Source organism: Dipodomys ordii, unplaced genomic scaffold (genome assembly GCF_000151885.1).
Source record: "Dipodomys ordii isolate 6190 unplaced genomic scaffold, Dord_2.0 Scaffold206, whole genome shotgun sequence".
In the NCBI taxonomy this organism is placed as follows: domain Eukaryota; kingdom Metazoa; phylum Chordata; class Mammalia; order Rodentia; family Heteromyidae; genus Dipodomys; species Dipodomys ordii.
In genome coordinates this window covers 1433553-1454643 of record NW_012267422.1, presented here as the reverse complement: position 1 = coordinate 1454643, position 21091 = coordinate 1433553, and the positions used below count along the sequence as shown (strand labels likewise).

The 21091-nt window shown below is 40.5% G+C and overlaps 1 protein-coding gene across 1 annotated transcript in view; it reads right to left on the bottom strand.

Moving 5' to 3' along the window:
- The window catches only part of Dcdc2 (doublecortin domain containing 2), a 143265-nt gene that overhangs the window by 80749 nt on the left and 41425 nt on the right, over positions 1–21091 (bottom strand). The window contains exons 6-8 of the mRNA XM_013035191.1: positions 18363–18509; positions 15555–15609; positions 6788–6935 (exon numbers count right to left, since the gene is read on the bottom strand). Of these exons, the coding sequence (XP_012890645.1) occupies positions 6788–6935; positions 15555–15609; positions 18363–18509 (350 nt within the window). The remainder of the gene's footprint in view (positions 1–6787; positions 6936–15554; positions 15610–18362; positions 18510–21091) is intronic.

The window sequence follows — 21091 nt, the reverse complement described above, 5'->3', positions numbered from 1 at the left end:
CATACCTACTTCATTCATCTGCCCCTCTCCCTTTGGCCCACCCCCCCCCTCTGGTGTGTACGCATTTCCTCATGATGATTTTGTTGGATTTTGACCTAGTCTTTCTAAAAAAAAAAGTTATACTATTTGAGCCCTCCATAGAGTCCATTATACTTTAGTTAATTCATTTGTAGTAACCATGTGGGTACCACACAACATGTTTACTTATAGGTTTATAGGTACATTCTCTCTACCACAAATGAAAGAAACCATGAAATCTTTTGTTTCTCTGGGTCTGACAGTTCACTGGATACAATTTTTTCCAAGTTTCTTTCCAAAAAGCGGTGAATCCTGCTTATTTGGAAGTAAAGGATAATATCTGTGAAAAGAGAGATCAACAAGCCAAATCCTGGAGCTGGGAAGAACATAAAGATCCTGCAGGGGATATTAATAATGAAAGAATATCACTGATAGGTTCTCACCTGTAATTCCAGGTACTGAGGAGCCAAAAGCTCTTGGATCCCTGTCCAAGAGCCTAGTCCAAGCAAAGAAGATTTTATTTGAAAAACAAACTAAAATCAAAAAGACTGGGAGCATTGTTCAACTAGTAGAACACTTGCTTGACAAGTGGAGACTCAGAGTTCAATGCCAAAGAACAGGAAGGGAAGGGAAGGGAAGGGAAAGGGAAAGGGAAAAGGAAGGGGAAAGGGAAGGGGAAGGGGAAGGGGAAAGGAAGGGAAAAGGGAAGGGAAGGAAAAGGGGAAGGGAAGGGAAGGGGAAGGGAAAGGGAAGGGAATCTCAAACCTTCAATCCACCTCAGAGTGTCTACCTCTAACTCTGGACCTGGCCTCTTCATCTCCAGATTCCTCCTTGGGCCCAAACTGAAAGACCCTGGCTTGTACCAGTTCTGTGTCCACAGGCATCAGGGTTACTTTGAGCTTTGGGCATTCTGAAGTGGAATTCTTAGTTTATTTTCTCACTAGAAACATGGTGCATATGGTGAGCCATTCACGTAATATCATACAATGCAATCGTTATGATGGATGGTGCGTTACAGAGCACTTCATGGGCATATATAGGGAATGTGATCCAAATCATAAATACCTACCTAAAATGAATTTCTAGGACCTTGGACTATAGAAAAATTAACTCCAAGAGAACTGGTTGCAGAAGCTTCAACCCTGCATCAGTTCTCAAACTATCAGTTTTCTCGGAGTCCTTCTCTATACAGTATAGCAAGTACATGGAAACACAGGATAGGAAGTGATATAGAAAAAGCCATGTTGGTATAGCCCATGAGGGTATAGGTCGGTGGAAGAGCACTGGCTAACATGTGCAAGACCTTGACTTGATACCCCAGAACCTAAAAAATGGGGACTTAGTATTTTATGCCATTGAAACTAAGAAATAACTAAAATCACTTCTGAACTGGAATACTATTGCACAATGCTATTCCAATGAATGGATGGATGATCAAGGTGTTGAGAAACAAGAATCATACAATTACTTTTTTACCATGCTAACAGTTGCTGTAATAAAATTGGACTCATGTCCCACAACATGTTTTTCCATTGCAATGGGAACTTATGGTCAATGAAGGAAGAGAAAAGCTGTGTTTTCTTTGTCAAGAAACAACGAGAGATCATAAATCTTACCTCAGCTTACAAACAGAACCAGTTCTCTACTCTGCCAAATTGTCTTGGTGCCTTCTTACATAATTGCTCTCAGCACACAATAGCCTTTTCAATGGTAAGACCTGGGAGAGCACATTTTCTGAAGCTGCTTCTAGGTTTGTCTTCCAAGTTCCTTTGTGAAGGAAAACCTTGTAAGTGCCTGAGCTGGTTTGTACCTGAGCCCAAGAAGCTCAAGTTTCAGTGCCCCAGGACTCTGAGACTCTGAGGATAAATGGCAGTAAATGGGGCGATGTAGGCCAAATCATGTGAAGGTTGTAGCTATTAGGAAACTCGAGGGCATGACTGATCAAGGGCAGTCACCCAACAAGGTCATAATATTCAGGCCTCCTTTTGCCAACATTGTACCTGCTCCAAACCGTTCATCAGACATTGAAATATTAAAGATCTTGGAACTAAGCCAGGAAGTACATCCATCACCAAAAATACTGTTGCTCATGTAGATGCATGGCCTGTGTGTTTATGTGTACAAACATATGTGTATATACATGTGTGCAAATTGAAAGAGACTGTACATCCTTCAAAAGAAGAGAAGTTGTGCTTTTTTACTACATTTTAATACTTTGCCATTAAAAAAGTACTGATCAAAACCAGGTGGTGGTGGCTCACACTTGTTATCCAGCTATGCAGGAGGTTGAGATCTGAGGGTCATAGTTCAAAGCTAACTGGGGCAGAAAAGCGCCCATGAGGCCCTTTTCTCCAATTAACCACCAGAAAACTAGAAGTGACACTGTGGCTCAAAGTGGTAGAGCGCCAGCCTTGAGCAAAAGAGCTCAGGGACAGTGCTCAAGCCTCAAATTCAAGCCTCACAATCAACAACAATAACAAAAAATGTACTTATACAGCATATGATGCTCCAATACAGAATAGGCTATATCTTCTTTGCACTCCTTCTGATACTCCTAAACTAGAGTCGCTGTACTTTCCTTGCTCTAAGAGTCCTAGAGGTACCCAGTTTTCTCATGTGTCAAATATGAACAGCACCAGTGAATATACTGATTAGCCATAATGCTATTTCAAAAACAATAATCATGGCTGTCTTGCTCCTAGTGGAGAATATAGCCAATTAACACCTCTAAAACGTATCTCAAAGCATTACAACTCAAGTGGAAAGTGTGACTAAAACACTCTCTGGTCACTTAGGCTGATATTTAAATTCAGCTCTAAGAACACATTTCACACCCAACTTCATCAATCACCAAACCAATCTTACTTTGCATCTTGGCTACCAAGAGAAAATAGTATTTTGTTTCCCTTAAGAAATATGTCACTGCTTGCTTGAATTATTAAGCTTTACTATTACTGAGAGAAAATAGAAAGGGAAAAAAAAGGAAAAATAAAATAAAATTAGACTCAGGTTGCCATCTACAGTCTGACATTAGCATTGCTCATTTATACATCCTATCTGTAAATACCTTTTAACATGGGCATAATGCTCAACTTCAATCAAAATCCTTTTTTTAAGTCAAGATGAGCCTGGGGGCTCATGCCTGTAATCCAGGCTACTTGGGAGGCTGAGTTCTGAGGATCCTGTTTGAAAGCCAGCCCCACCATGAAAGTCCATGAGGAGCTAGTCTTCAATGACCATAAAAAAAAAAAAAAGCCACAAGTAGAGCTGTGGCTTAAGTGATAGAGCCTAGCCTTGAGCAAAAACAGTTTAGGCATAATGCCCAGGTCCTGAGTTCAAGCCTCAGGAGTAGAACTAAATAGATAGATAAGATAGATAGATAGATAGATCTAGTACACTGGATCAAATATTTGCATAATGTGATGAGTGATATAAAATAATGGCTAATATTCAATGTAATCCTAAAATTTCACACTTTATACAAAGAAGCGAATTTCTAACACGATTTAATATAGTTCAAACGGAAAAGACTATGTCAATTTCATCTCTAATTATTTTGGCTTCCCTTCACTTTTCATTTGCTTTAAGTGCTTACTATTTTTGCATCTCTAGAGACTAAAAGCTCTCAAGGTATACATATCAAAAAGCAGACACTTGATTCAAATTTCTAATATAGGTGACATTCGAGCAAACAAAAAAAACCAACTTCACTAATAAATGAAATTAAAGATTGAATTAAGGAAAGAGAAAGAGAAAAAAAAACACCTCTTGATATTCTACTCTGGAAAATTTCTACAGCCCAGGACATCTGGAGACGAAATAGCATATATTCAAACTAATAATCAAATTTATCAAGTGACAACTTAATCAAGAGAAGTGCACAAAATCTTGTTTCCCCATTGTTTTCCTGGTTGGGGGCAGGAATGTTTTGAGAAGCCACAATTCATTTTCCAGGTGATATTCTATCCAGATGAAAATAGACAAATCACTTCATCTAAATTCCCCTATATACCATCTACATCAGTAGTAAAAACCCCTTACTGGGGAAAAGAAATTTCGTCTTTAAAACATTAATTTGAAAGGCAGGAGCCATTTTAAAACCCATAATCTTCACATTAACCAAACTACATTGGAAAATACCCACTTAAGATGAGCAATTATCTAAAGCAATTGCAGGATTCTCTCAAGACTATGATCAAATCAGCACTCTTCCTTGCACTTTCTGAAAACTACTTGATTCCATATTAACATGAGGTTGATGTTTTCATGTCCACAGACATCCTATTTGTGAATGCCCACAAAAGCAAATTATCGACCCTCTAATAAGGGTTTCTTCCTAGAGGGTCTATCAAGTGAGACTTGTGTTCGCAAGTCTCTACAAATAATATAACCTGGAAAGATAATTGCTCCCTTTCTTTCCAGGGACAACTGCTAAATCCAATGACTTTTAAAAATATACTGGCAGTAGGAACTGGGATTTCTGTGAGTTAATAAGAGCCTTACAGACAATAAGCAAAGTATATCTTCTGTAAGCCTTTTAGACAATAACTCATGAAAATGTTTAAATGGATTCTGTTACTTAGTGGGTTTTAAAGTATTACAGTGACGTCTATTTATTAGCTCCTATCATTCATTCAACATTTATTAGGTGCTTTATATCTATAAAATCTATGTCAGCACTGGGGATTTAAGACGTCTTGGTAATACATAGCCCATGGCTTTGGGGCCTTTCAAAATCTACTGTCTATTGATTGAAATAAAGCCTACTTTTAATTCTGAAGGTATAGCATGTTCTTCCAGACTCACTTCTCTTCTTTGGTCCCTACACTCTAATAAGCACTCAATAAACATTTGCTGACTATATTCCATCCTGGCCTCTTGTTTCCTGGTCATAGAAAGGATTGCAAAATTTCAAGATCAGCCAAATATTCTTTAAATCACAATACAAACCCACATTTTAAAGACAATGCGACTCAAAAAAAAATGGTTAAGCAGATTGCCCAAGGTCAATAGTAGATAGGACAGAAATCTAGGCTGGGTGCTGATGTTCTCACACCTGTAATCCTAGCTACTCTGGGGGCTGAGATCTGAGGATTGTGGATCAAAGTCAGCCTGGGGAGAAAGCTCTGTGAGATTCTTTACCTCCAATTAACCAGCAAAAAGCCAGAAATGGAGCTGTGACTCAAGTAGTAGGGCAACAGCCTTCAGTGAAAGAAACTAAGAAGCAGCACCCAGGCAAGAGTTCAAGCCCAGCAGAATCTAGAAAGGAATCTAGATGCCGGACTTGTGGCTGCTTTCCATCAACCTAAATCCTTGAGGATGTAAACCCCTCTTCTCTGGACAGCTGGCACACTCATTTAAGCCATTCCTCTAACCTAGTCCCATGCCTTCCTTGTGACTCTTCAGTGATCTGGAATTTGGTCATGCTAACTAGACTCTGCACGCTGACTTGGAAATAAATGAAGGCCTCTCACTAAGTGAGACCTGATCGATCCCACCCATCCTCTCCCTGAGCCCCCCACCATGCCTCACTAGTAGGGGGCGGTGTGAGCATGGAGGTGGGGCCTCCGTGTTGGTCTGTTCCTGCCTCCTTATCCCTACATCTCTCCACTGTCACCAGTTCACCCTGCTCAACACACACTTGGAACAAAACCAAAAAATAGACTCTCTTCATACCAACCTCATGGGAAAAATCCACCATATTCATCTCACTTTTCCCTCACGCTAATGAAATCCCAGACTTAATGCAAACTCTTTTACATTTTTATTTTATATTGTCTCTTACCTGTTAGGAAAAGATAAAAGGACTTAACTAATTTGGATAGATTATTTTTTGCTCGTTGGTAAATTTTATGCGACTGGTATTCTCTTGGGATCAGTTAAATCAAGGAAGCATCTTTTCAGGAAAGGTGAATCATGGTAAGCATGGAAGAAAATAGAACCATGAAGCTGCTGTGGTGGTAGAGTGTTTGCTTAGTAAGCTTGAGGCCCTGAGTTCAATAAAAAAGAAAGAACGAAATAAAAAAGAATGAAATCAGTTGAAACTGTTTTAAGAGGGAGAGGAAGAGGAGTAAAAAAGCATGAGGGAAGAAATGAGTTTGATTGTGATGAGCCCCTCTGTGCAATTAATAATACTAATAACGAAGTCTTTTTAAAAAAAGATAGCCGGGCACTGGTTGCTCACAGCTATAATCCTAGCTACTTAGGATCTGAGAATCAGTTCTAAGACAACCTGAGAAGATAAACCTGTGAGACTCTTGTCTTCAATTAACTACCAAAATAGCCAGAAATGGTGGGTGCGTGGCTCAGTTGGTAGAGCACAAAAGCTCAAGAACAGTGCCCAGGCTCTAAGTTCAAGTCCCAGGACTGGCACAAATGTGTGTGTGTGTGTGTGTGTGTGTGTGTGTGTGTGTGTGTGTGTGTGTGTACACAAGGTTTACAGACCACAGATGAGAGAGACCAATGTCATAATAATTGATATGAATATTGACCAAGTACTCTGAGTAGAAGCAGAGGAGGACAAATTTTCTGGCTTTTTACAGGACCACCTTAAGAAGCATTTGATCTCAAAACAAATGTCCCCAGGATATAGCATCTCAATACCAAAAACACAAAAAACAAAAACTGAGCAAAACCAGCAACAGCTCCTCTCAGGGTCTTCTTTGAATACAAGGACCAGAGTCATGAACATACCAATTTCAGAGTTAAAAATCTCACCATATTCTCAAGGAAATAAGGATACATAAGAGTAACACCATAACAAACATACCATTGTTTGTGATTCCTTTCAACTTCATGCTTTGTTTTGCTTTGGTTGGTTTTTCGGCACTCACATCTTTCTTCCCTTTCCTCTTCAGGGGCTGAGGAGAGGAGTTGTCGCTGGATCCAATTGTTGACTTAGACTGGCGATCATTCCCCTAAATGGCAAACGATTGGACCCTGTGATTAGCTAATGAATTCCCAGAGGGGCTTCTCAGTACTTGCGGGTCAATAACTTGTGATCAACAAGTCAGGGAGGGGCATAGATCTTGTGACTGCCCATTTTTACACCACACTAGCTCCAAGTATACCTCTTTAGAAGAAGAAAGATCAGCAAAGGAAGAAGCACAAACAATTGCAAACCATTCTTAAACACTTCATATGCACTAGGTCTTTCTCTAGGAGCTGGGGTAGAGGGGTAGCTCAGTTTTAGTACACTACCTTCACATGCCACAAATCTGTGAGTTCGATTCCCAACTCCTCAAAACCAAGATAACAAACTGCTCCTTCACACCTCACACAAACGTTGTGTGGCAATGAAGCTTAGAATGCAGCCTTGCCTACAGTCTGCAAGCCAGGAAGGAATGGGAGCAATCTACCTCCAGAGCCACCAGCAGCAGATGAGTGTGTCACCCATCCCCTAATCCTGGACTCTTCTGAAAATGTGGCCAGTGTCTGTTGGATGGGGAATGGTAGCCCCAGCTGGATCAGTTAATGTAATAAATAGCTTCTAACCTAGCTGTCAAGTGCAGGTGTCAACATCATACAAGCAGACTCGAGCCACATGGGCCCCACTCCATGCTGCAGATGGGGTCCCCTGGTCAAACAAACCTTTGCTGACTGCCCCTGGCCCCACATGCAGCTCACAAGGAGACCTGACGCCCGCTCCAGGAGGACTCAGCAGCCCCTGTCACTGCCCTAGTACAGTGCCTGGAAAGTCATATAACAGCCACTACCGCAGGTGGCTACTGCACTGGTGCCCGGCCTTTGTCCTGACCCTCCCTCCCTTCTAATAAGACAGCATGGCTCTCAGGTGCTAAACTCACCTGATTGTTTAACGTATGAAGCTGCAGGTAGGAGAAACAGTGAACATTTTCAAGACTCAAAATACCTGGCTCAGAGCTCCTGCTGTTGTTAACATCTCTGGGACCAAGCGCTACCTAACATCAAATTCATTTGGGCCTCAGTTACCTTAATAGGTGGAGTGGGCTATTGTACCCACCTTCCAAGTCCCTCAGAAGGATGAAGGGATGAATAGATGCTTCACAAGGAGCATCAGAGGGCTTAATCCAAGAGCAGAGAAGAAACAACTTTTCCTAAACATAGTCTCAAACTCCCGCCATATTGAGTAAAATCTTTATGCCACATCTGTACTAGGCTAGAATCTGCAAATACATGTAGTGATGCTAAATAAACAAATCTGCCCAGAAACCTATTATAACTGCTTATTTTAAACATTTATATATTCAGTCATCCAGAAGCAGTTAAATGGTTTTAGCCATCACCCAATTAAGAACAGAGAAATTCACAGCCTTACAAATGAAGTTATTTATGCTAGTTTGTCATAGCCTACAAGAAAATGAATTATGCATAGATTTATTAACAGTATGAAAACTTGTCCAAATCTATAATGCTTTTTGCATAATTTAATTTCCTGTTCCTACTGCAATTTAGACATACAGTTTCCATTTAATTATTGCATTAACTACAACCAGAGATTTTTTCCCCCTTTTCTTTTTCAGTGACTTTTTTGCAAGGCCATAAACTGGCAAAGAAAAACAGATAACGTTAATATAGTGAAATTTCCAAAACCATCAGCCAAGTTCCATATTTTAGTCTATTTTCAATGGAGTCTATTCACACCAAAAAAAGTTTAAATTATAAAAGCTTTGGATAAGAGAAGCAAACCCTTCACAGATGGCAAGGAGGTCTAGGGATTCCGCTCAGTGGCAAGAACAATTGCCTAGCATCCATAAGGCTCAGGGTTTGATCCCAAGCCCAAGAAGAAAACCAAAAATGTACCCGTGTGATGACATATACCTGTAGTAGCAGCACTTGAGAGACAGAGAGGGGAGGATAGCAAATCTGAGGCCTGGGCTACAGTGCGAGACTCTAGCTTAGAAAACAAAAGCACACGAACGAAAACAGGCCGCAGTAATGGTGTGAAACTTTCAAGGATGAGAATGAAGCCCTGTCATTGAGAAACCCAGAAGCCCAGCCACGGACATTTTGGGGTTTGGTTTTTGATTTTGGTTTTGGTTTGTTTTCTTGGTGGTGGTGGGGTTTTTTTTGCTTATTTTTACATTTTTCATTAGAATAGCTGTGTAAGGATTTCCTATATGCATACAATGTATCTTGATCAAACGCACTCCCCCCCACCCCACAAAACCTGATCACTCTCCTTCCTCCTCCTCCCCTTCCCAAGCCAAGGGCAAGAGGTTTCGGTTGTTCCCTGTTCACACACGTGTGCAAATCAGGTATTCAACCGTATTCACCCTTCTTCTGTCCTTCTATGTGGGCTTCACCTTCCCACGAGTATTCATACCTCAGACAGGACTTGTTTTACATTCCTGTCTTTTATTGTTTTCGTGTATGTTAAATGTTTAAAATGGTTGCACTGTGGTAAAAATGCATGCATGTGCAGTATTTTATTTAGATTGAGCTCCTCTTTTACTCCCATTCCCACCACCCTTACTTTCCACTTGTGTGTGTGTGTGTGTGTGTGTGTGTGTGTGTTGTAGCTCTCTGGGGAAAGTAACAGGGAAAAGCAAAAAGCTATTCTGTAATGCCAGGGGATGGGTATCATTTTACAAATCACTTCATTTCTGATAGGGGCACTCAAAGGTGATTTTAAAAAAAAAAAGACTAGCTGATTCAAACAACTGTATCTTTGACAAGTGACTTTCACTCATTCATTCAATAACTAATCTCTGGGCACTTTGTGAATAAAAGGTAAATGAAACAGAGAAAGGAAAGAATTATTTTGTATTTAGAGGCTAGGAAATGATTCAAATGCTTTTTGTTTTAAAGGGGAAAGGGGAGGTGGCCTGACTCAATATACTCATTTCCTGAATCACATAACTGTTACCCCTCTGTACATTACCCTCACAATAAAACTTAAAATAAACAAATGTATAGAAAATTATGCATGAATGTATAAATTATGTAATACACATATATGCTTTAATACTTTATTGTGTAAACTATATGTGATAGATAAATCAGATGTAGGGTTCTGGGGAGATAGTGAAGCGTGGGGAGCGGCCCATCTTTGCTACTTTTGAGTCTCAACCTGTGTCATGGGACCTGAATACAAAGGTAATCATTGAAGGAGTTTTGGGTGATTGGGGAGTTTCACTCACACAGCTCTGCTAGTAGATAAAATAGAGCACCCATGTGCTATGTGCATATCAACACAAATGCTTACCAGATTAGTAGGTAAGTATGGCTCTCCACAACAACGTCTGATTTAAGCTTTCTCCTACTGTCCCAGGCAAGGAACACTACATAGTCCAGTTTTGTCTTCCAGGACTTGTCTTAATTTTACTTCTCTTCCACTAGAGGGCACCTTGATCCTATGTGGTGAGGTCTCCACAGTTTAAAGGACCTCCTTTGAAGGAGTGGTTTATTTTTCTGAACTCAGCAGAACACAAGACAATTCACTTAATGTCTTCCTTTTGTTTATGTTTTTATGTTTTAAGTATAAAATCACCACTTACACTTATTCTCAACTGGATAATTTCTGTGTCTCTCCTAACTGTCAGTCTAGATAGTGCTTCGCAGACATGCGTCATCCTGAACCTCCGTTTCTCATTCCACCCCAAGTCCAGCTGCACTGGGCAACTTGACCAACTCAACTTGGGATCAGAAGGTCCCCTGTGCACCTCTGTAGCACTTCTCTGTCTCTGTCTGTCTATCCTCCACAGACACACCCACACATTCTCTTCTTTCAATTAAACAATTCCTAGAAAGCTATATAGGAAACATAAATTTCAAAAAATCTAGTTATGGGTCCCCTCTGAGTTCAGGAATGCTTCCTCGTCGGTTTGACAGTGGTTCTTAAAGTTAGAAAAATCAGCTCTCCCTACACCATGCCCCTTTGCTCATACTCTCTTCTCTCAAGGCCAGGCAGTTAATGATCTATAAAACACTGCATTCTCCAGAGAACCTATTAATTAAAAGAAAGGAGTAAATTGATCCTGCTGGTAAAAAAAAAAAAAAAAAAATGAGCTTGTGACTTTGGGTTTCCCAGCATAGGACATTTTCTCTGTGTTGGCTTCCTGCCAAACATTCACACATACCATAAAAAGGTTTAGTGAGAACCTATGTTCTTCAGTTCACCTGGAACTTCCTCAAGGAAGTCCCTCCCACTCAGCAGGCATAGGCCTCTTCCATAGGCAGACAGACAGATGGATTCCTCTACGATCTCAACGCTGATTGCTATCAGGGGTGTGGTGAATCTGTCTGTATCACTCTCCTCTGTTGGAAGATAGCCTCTGTACATTTAGTGCTCTGGAATCTCTGAGAACACCCTCCACCCCAACCCCAGCACAAGAACAGTACTCAGGGTAAAATATATACTCAACAAAGGGCTGCTGAGTGAATCAATGCCATTGATTGCACACAAAGTAGATTTGTCATAGCTGCCTGTCATCTATGTGGCCAACCTGTCCAAGTCACCTCAGTCACATAATGAACTTTGATCATCTTTTTGCCTCTTGCTTCTTTTTTTGCCCAGACTTTCTTCTCTATAGACCAAAGCCAGAATGAATGTTGAAAAGCATAAATCAAATAATAATTACTTCCATCTTTTCTTTTATTCCATCTTTTTTTTCTTTATTCAGCACTGGTAAACTCAGGACCTAACATTTGCCAGTCAATCACTTGTACCATAGTCCAGTCCTTTTACTTTTGGGGTTGTCTATACCTAGGCCACCCTTTATTGGCAATCTTCCTATCTTTGCTTCCTGAACAGTAGGCATTACAGGCATACACCACCATGGCCAACCCTCACTTCTTTTTTCAAAACCCTCAAATGGCATCTAATCAAGGAATCTAATCCAAACTAACCTACATGATTGGGCCTCTCCAACTTCAGCTCAGACTACCCTGCCCTTCTTTTCCTTTTTCTTCTTTATTTACCTGTAGTGGGACTCAAACAAATAGCCTTATACACACTCAGCTTCCCGGCTCACAGCTGGTGCTCTCCCACTTAAACAATACCTCCAGCATGGATTTTCTGATGATTACTTTGGGAATGGAGTCTGGTAGACTTTTCCACTCAGGTTGGCTTTGAACTAAAATCCTCCAGATCTCAGCCCCCTGAGTAGCTAGGATAACAGGCCTAAACCACCAGTTCCCTGCCACCTTAGCCTTCTTCGTGCATGTTCACTGACAAGCTCTGTACCAATGGCCTGGATAGCTTGCATCTTCTGCCAGAATTACTTTTATCCTGACCTTCTCCTTGCACAATTGATTCCTTTATAGAATTAAGGTCTCGGCCTCAGAGAACTTAATATGCTATAGTGCCCTGCCACATATTAGCTTGCTCTTAGCACTGTGTAAGTATTTTTATATTGGCAAGTTAATGGTCTACCTAACACACACACACACACACACACACACACACACACACACACACACACACCAGAAGGGACTCTCAGTAAGGCCCAAGTCCTTGACTGTCTCTTCACCACCATATACTCATGCCTAGAATAGTAAAAGGATAAATGGAAAAATGGATGGATGGAAAGAAGGAAAGATGGATGGATGAGTGGGTGGGTGGGTGGATGGAAGGAAGGAAAGATGGAAGAATGGGTAAATGGACGGATGGATGAATACATGGATGGATGGATGGATATCCAGAGTACTAGCAAACATTAAAGGAAGAGGGACAGACTCAGCAATTCATTTTTTAAGCCACAGAGAGCAAACACATTTGACAATTGTGACCCTTCACCTCCTATAGGATGGGAATATACCTGAGAACTTTCCGTCTGTTTCACAGCCACTCCCTCAGTGAGGCCTGTCCTGATACATGATCTGGACCTGTTTTCCCTTTCTCGACTTTCATATTGCTGGGGTTTGCTCTTTCACTTTTATCATACTTTGTAATTACATAATGATTTGTGAAATCATTGGTTTATTCACTCTCTCCTCAAATTGACTGTTCATATTGATCATTTTGGCTCATCGCTTTCTCCCTAGAACCCATTATCATGCCAGACACCCAGAAATTCACTCAGCATTCATCATGAGATGAGCCAGTAATTACGGCAGATACTAAAAATTCCCTAAACCAGTAAGAAAAAAAAATTGCACTTGCACGTGCATTTTCAAATCAAAAACATGCTGCAGCTCTTAATGGCAAGTTTAGATTTTCAAATTTCCTGATAGTAAACACAAAACTCTAAAGTCAAGTAAATGTAAAGAGTCGGGTTATGACCTTCTTGACAGGCACCGTCCCATGACTCTGGGTTACTCAATGACACGGGGTCTCTTTTTAACCTCCACTGCTAATGCTTATAAGCTATGCAAAAAGCATCCTGCTACTACAATGTCCTAAAGAAAAGTAAGAGAGCAAAAGACAAATTTCAACCCCTAAATTAATGGAGTTTAGCTAGCTTTTTAATGACAAAATATATTTTTTCAGTTTACTAGTGTCTTATTCCTCTTCCTCTCCATCCTGGGAGGTTATTTCCAAGCCTGGATATTCCCATCTCTGTGATTCTACCCCTTCTCTTTCTCTTTCTCTCTCCCTCTCCCCCCCCTACTCTCTCTCCTCTCTCTTCTCTCCTCTCTATCCCCTTCTCTCCTCTCATCTTCTCTCTTCTCTTCTCTCTCCCACTCATTCTCTTTCTCCTCTCCCTCTCCTCTCTCCTCTCTCTCCTTTCCTCTCCTTCTCTCTCTCCTATATCTCTCTTTCTCTCCTTCTCCTTTCTCCCCTCCCCTCCCCTCTCTCTCCCCCCCTCCTCTCTCCCCTCACTTCTCTCCCTCCTCTCCCCCTCCCCTCCCCCCTCCTCTCCACCCCCTCCCCCCTCACATACACAGACACTATTGAAACCTGCCTGGTCCATACCAAGCTGTCCCGGGTAATCACACTAAAACCATTATTTGGCAGCTCAGATCCCTACATGGCCAGGATGTCCTCCACAGGTCTCGCTGTGTGCTGAATGCTTTCAACTAGATTTCCTAACACTTCCAATGCAACATGTCTGAAATAAAGTAGGTCATTACATCCTGACTTTCCTTTTGCTGGCCAAAGGACTACCCTCTTCTCTGGGAGGTAGCCAAGCTTTAAAGTCCTGTGGTTATTTTTGGCTCCAACCTTCCATTAGCCTATGTAGCAATGGTCAAGCCAGCCCTTCATTTCTTCATAAACTCTGATCACTTCCAGCTGCCTCTGCCATCTCCCCAATTTACGCACTTATCATTGCATACTAGTGGCCTCATAACTGATGACTTAATTGCAGATTCTCACTCCAGGAGGTCTTAACGTCTTTAAAAAGGAAAAAATGAGGGGGTCCTAAGATGGACTCCGATGCCAACTCTCACGTCTCAGAGGCCTTCATACCCCCTTGCAACTCAAGGACACAGATGTGACTTTTCATTCTGGCCTGTGAGGTCACACAGAGGCCCATCACCCTCTACCTGGGAGGGGACCACTGGCTCCGGACAGCCGGAGGGATTCATTGTGTGCAGGAGTCAGGAGCAGGACCTGGGGGCAGGCCATGTGGCTCAGCCTCTTCTCTGCTCTGGACTCTTCCTGCTTCCTTTCCTCATTTTAAATGTGGATAACAAAGGTACCTGCCTTGTGGGGTGAGGATACAATGTGTAAAATAAAAGAGTGTTTAAGAAAAAAAAAACAGGAAACAAGATACAATGTATAAGCTCAAAATTCATCCATTTTATTTAGCTTTTTACTCTGTAGCTTCTGGAAGGAACTTGGCTTAGGGCTGAGCTCTCTAGAGTCACTAATTATGGCCAGCATGATGGCTTTTCTGCATGCCCATTTCCTTTCCTCACACTAGGCGCCTTTGAGGTCTCTTTTTCCCTCTTCTACCTTCCCCAGATTCTTAAATGACCCTCAAAGGCAGCCCTCACATCTAGCTTCCTGAACCGCCATCACCCATCTAATCCTTCTGTCTCTGTCGCCGTTGCTGATCTCACCACACACTTGGTGTTTAGCTTGTATTTTGAGCTTTTCCAGGCTCTCTTCTTTGATTCGTGTGTACATTTTAGAGTGTTCTCTGTGTTTGTGTTGTCTCAGAGGGAACTGGAGTTTAAACTCAAGGCCTCACTTTTGCTAGAAAGGTGGTCCAACCACTTGAGCGATGCCCCAGCCATGTTTGCTTTATTGTTTAGATTGGGTTTTGCACTTCTACTTGGGATGACTCTCAGTCTTTTGGCGCAATACATTAGGATTACCATTTTCTTACTAAAACTTCCTTCTCGTCTTTGTCAGAGAGAGAAAACTAGACTGGGCTGATTATGGATATGACTCAGTGATTTATATATTTATATGTTACTGCTCAGATCTCAAGCCCTGACAGAAATCAGACCAGATACATATACAAGAGGAAAAACTGAAATCGGTATTCTACAATTATTATATCTTAGAATGTGAATTGTAATGATAAAGCTTAGGTCTTTATGCTTTCACATAATTGCTTCCATGTTATGAGGCAGTTATGTTTTATTTCTTTGGATTTAATTGAAGCCCAAAGGACAATCTTTCATCTAGAAATATAGGACATTAATAAGTATCTGATACTTACACTCCCTTTAGACCTTCTGGATCCTACAATAGGAGGCAGAGAAGAGGCTTTCTGACTGTGGAAACAAATTGCAATGCAGACTTGTGAATGTTATTTACAGGTAATGAATAATGCAAGATAACCATCACCCCAACCTATCACCCAGCCCACCTGTTTATTGACATTTGCATTCCATGGGAGGGACCATAACACATTCCCAATGTCATAAAAGACTCCTATAAAATCTCCAACCAAAGGGATGATAGGGGAAAAACAAAGGAGGAGGTAACAATGCTCCATAGGCAATATACTCATTACCTTATTCATGTAACTATAACCGTACAGTATTTATACAACAAAAAACATATTAAAAATCTCCAACCATTCCAAAACTACTTCAAAAGTTTTTCTGTATAATAATTTGATGAATGCTACACATCAACTTTCTCACATCTTTATTCAAATCCCCAAATGTTTTCATTTGCATGTCATAAAAAAAATTCATGTTCCAAACTAAGGCATGATTTTTCCAGGCTGAATTAAAAACAAGACTTTTTCATTGTTTTCATGGTCTCCTACCTGTGATAGAAGGGAGCAATGGGACACTGGCATTTATAGTCAGGGAGTTCTTCAAACCAATCATGGTTACCAAGAATTTGAATGGTAGTAATAGTAATAACTCTTCTTTAGACTGCAGGTGATTTAAGAAAACACCCACCTAGAAACCCAACTGAATATCTCCAAAATAGATCATATTTATAAAGGTAAATTGTGTTAATTTGTATGAAAAAAAAACCAAACATGAGTCACAGTTTTCCCATTACCCTCAAATCTACCTTGTAGTTCCCAGCAGATTAGTCCAGCATTGCTTAGCAGAAATTGTTAAAGGACTTTCATTTCATGGATGAGTAAGGATAGTTAGCAAGAAGCCTGCTCATAAAGAATTCTAATGCACTAAAAAATGGTGTGCTCTCACATTGCTCAAACCACCAGCTCTGGAATTCCATTTCCTCTATGACTTATTAAGAATCTTCAACTCACCTACCAAACAGGTCTCACAAATTATGAATTCATGGAAAACACGTTGGTGATGTCTCCCCCTATCTCTATTTATCCTCTATGCTCTTCGCTCTATCTCTGTCATAAGAATTTCCATTTCCAAGGGTACAGTAGCCCTGGAATCTCTATGGAAAGTCACAGACATGAGACCTAGGGCACCATAGCAGACCCAAAGGACCTGTGTGGTCACCATTTACAGTTGTGCAGCCCATCTGTATGGCAATACAAGACCTCTTCCATAAACATAGGGAATTTATGGGGAAATAAGCTGATGGTATATTCTGTATGATTAATGTGTAATCCTTAAAATTTTGCAAGTATTTACTACATATTTACCCTCCTAATTCGTTTATGTACATGGAATTATATTGCTGTTATTTTTTACAAATATTCAAAAATTTGTAAAATATTGTGAGGGTTTTTCTAGTGTGTTTTGATGTTTTTATTCAAACCAACAAAAACATTATTTGGTATAACTTTCTTCTTTTTTAGTTTTTTTTTTTTTGGTTGGTTGTGGGACTTGAACTCAGGATCTGGGTGCTGTCCCCGAGCCTCTTTGTGCTCCAAGCTAGCACTATACCACTTGAGCCACAGCCTCACTTCTGGTTTTTGCGTGGTTAATTGGAGATAAGAGTCTCTCAGGAGCTTTTCAGCCCAGGCTGGCTTTGAACCAGGGTCTTCAGAGCTCAGCCTCCTGAGTAGCTACGATTACAGGAGTGAGCCACCAGTACCTAGCCGCTAAAACTTTCAATAAGATTTATATAGAACAGCTGGAGGTGTAGATCAGTCATAGAATGAATGCATAGCAAGTGTGTGTTCAAATCCCAGCACTGCCATAAACAAAACAAGATGTATGTAGAGAAGCTGTTATCATCACAAGAATAAATCTTTTTTAATATATATTTTTATTGTCAAGATACTGTACAGAGGAGTTACAGTTACATGAGCAAGGTAATGAGTCCATTTCCTATCAAGCATTGTTACCCCCTCCTTTTGTTTTTCCCCTACCATCCCTTTCCTCCCCACCTCCCCAACTACTCCCCCCCAGCATTGTAAAGTTCATTTTCAACATAGTGTTTTATACATCTCCTTGTTACAATGTGTCATCCTGTATCCTTATTTCAGCATTTTGTTATTTCCCTTCCCCTCCCCAAATTAGAAAAATGTATATACAAGATGCAGAACACCGGAATCAAATACAGTGACAATAGGGGTTGCACCATGGGGGAAGAACATACAAAGAAACAAAAAAAAATCACATAGTACATTATAAGTACATTAAAAAGATGGAATTCTATGCCTCCATCAGAAAGAATGGCAGCACCCCATTTGTTAGGAAATGGAAAGACTTGAAAAAATTATATTAAGTGAAGTAAGCCAGACCACAAAAAACCACAGGTCCCGTGGTTTCCTTTATCTGCAATAACTAGTATATGTCTAGGACAAGCAGAAGAGGTAAAACATATGACCATATAATCTGATGTTAAGTGAAACAAGAATAAATCTTTATATTTACTCTAAACTGATGAGAGTTTTAAAAATACTATGTAATCTTTCATAAATTCCAAAAAATTTATCAGAATAGATCTCCATCTCTCACAGCAATAAAACAAAGATCAATATATGTCATGCATACTTTCTAAAATAAAATTATTTACTTTTATAAACAAGATTATCAGTTAAACAAAACACGTGAGCAGTCAGCAAAAGACCTAGTGCTATTTTAAGTGACAACTGAAGCATGAGCAAGCGCACAGGCAGAAGACTTACCCATAAGGCCTTCTCATTGTCGACTTGTCAAAAAGTAGTTCACTATAAGGCAATTTCTTGAACTTATCTCTGCCGACAGCCACGTAAAACTGCCCATTCTCCAGCTCTGTCCCGCTCTCGACCAGTTTTCCTTCTAAAGTATACAGTCTGTCAAAATACCAAAAATGACAATGACCAGCCATCATGTACCAACTACTTAAAATTATAAAAGTAAATAAAAACATTCTGTTCTTCATTTGACTCACCCATCACTCTATGAATCCTTAAATGATCACTGCCTCAAATCATTAGATCCAACAAAATGCCAACATTATAATGTAGATCTGATTATAACTAGCCACACCGGATTTCATCCAGTGATCTTGACCATTGAGCTTATAGCCACCAAGAGCCTACCAGTAAGATTTTAGAATAGGGAAAAAAACCAACTTGTACAGAATGTGTTAAAGCTCAACTTTCATAAAAGATTGGTGTGTTTTATTTACACATTTTAAATGCATCCTCTTGGTGTTTGTATCAGGCTGACAAGCATCTGTGGCCACCAAAAAAGAGGTTAGAGGGAGGAGGCATGTGCCAAGTGACAGCGTGTGTGTGTGTGTGTGTGTGTGTGTGTGTGTGTGTGTGTGTGCGTGTGTGTGTGTGTGTGCTGTCCCTGAGCACTTAACACTTGAGCCACAGTTCCACTTATGGTGTTTTTAATGATTAATTAGAGATAAGAGTCTCATGCCCAGGCTACCTTCAAACCATGATCCTCAGATCTCAGCCTCCTGCATAGCTAGGATTACAGGCATGAGCCACCAGCACCTGACCTGTTGGCAGCTTTAATGGTAGAGAATCACATAGTGTGTGTGTTCTGGATTTTTTTGTTGTGACTCTGAGAGCAGGCATTGTATCTTCCCAGCATTGAGGGGTTTCAAAAACAACCTTCCTTTGGGCTGGGAAGATGGCTCAGTGGTGGAGTGCTTGCCTTGCATGCATGAGGCCCTGGGTTCGATTCCTCAGCACCATATAAGAAGAAAAAGCTGGAAGTGGCACTGAGGCTCAAGTGGTAGAGTGCTAGCCTTGAGCTGAAGAGCTCAGGGACAGCACCCAGGCCCAGAGTTCAGGCTCCACAACGACAAAACAAAAAAAAACTTCCTTTAAAAAAAAAACAACAACTAACCTTCCTTTACTGGAAAATTAATATGTTACTCATTATAAGAACAGTGATCATTTTACTAAATGGTTTAAAGTGTCCGCAGATTTTTTTTTAAGAACAGGAAAAATAAATCAGAACTAAACCAGGAAACCAATGCATATTTATGAAGGTCATAAAGAAGAGCTAGTAATTGGGGAAACGTCTCAATGATCATTAGAAAGATTCGTAGATTCCTTGCTTGCATTTCATAATAAAAGTTAGCAACATTTGTGAAGGCGTATATATTTATTTACTTAATTACAGCCATTGACCTGTCAGTTTGTATAAAGATTCTATAATTGGCCGCATCATATGAAATCATGAAGTATGCTGAAAAGAAGTCACTGAAACTTCTGAAATGCATTTGTTTGTAGTTAGCAAACAGATGTTAAAATCTCTGTGATTCTGTTCTTCTACCCCTACACAGCTTAAGATCACCACTACCAGATTCAGCTTTCCTGCTTGACCTACAATGCTGATGCTGATTATCCTGGGTCAGACAATTGTTTGTTGGGCAAGCCAGGGAGGCTGCCCTGCCCACAGCAAGATGTGGAGCAGGACCTGGGCCACTGGACATAGCAGCTGCTCCCATCCCCCAATGGCTCCAGACACACTGACTGCCAAGGGTCCCCGAGGGGCGAAATTGCGCCTGGTTGAGAACCACTGGCCAAGTGCCAGGCATTCTTCTTTTAGTCTCCTTCTAAATAGTTAGATCTGAATCAGTAGTTCACTTATATAGGTAGAAATGAAAGGCGGCAGAGCTGTACACGCTGAAAATCCCCAGCCAAGATGTGACAAGCTTCTGCAGGAATTGATTCTAACTAGGATGTTTCTGCCCTTCTGCTCTGCTTTCTTCCTTTGCTGTAAAGTGCAAGAATCCCAAACACAGAGCCAACCCGCTTTTTGTGGGTGTTATTGATAAATACACTGACACACATAGAGATATATTTGCATTCTGTTAAGGGAAAGTGGGCTTGTTCTGTGTACACAACAACCAAACCTCCCTCCTCCTAGCTGCTGCCATTACATGAAGAAATAAGTTTATTAAAGTATCTGATTATTCAAGGAATACATGTTTTCAATTCTTTGTCAATACTTTCATATGTTTGATTCCTATGTATGAATTTGTTCACATATATAGTATGTAGATGTATTGTACACAGTATATAGATCAGATGTAGTGTATATACATCATACATAGTACATCTACATCATATATATACTATATATATGCAAATATATATCTAGGCATAACATTGTATATTTCTTTGTCTACTCTCTATTATTTATTGGGCAAGTCTGCCTTTATGAGCATGTCATATATATAAAGATTTTGATCTAACATCAAAATAAGATTTTAAGATATAAGTAATGTAGCCGGGCGCTGGTGGCTCACGCCTGTAATCCTAGCTACTCAGGAGGCTGAGATCTGAGGATCGCGGTTCAAAGCCAGCCCGAGACCGTGAGACTCCTATCTCCAATAAACCACCAGAAAACCGGAAGTGGCGCTGTAGCTCAAGTGGTAGAGCGCTCGCCTTGAGCTGAAGAGCTG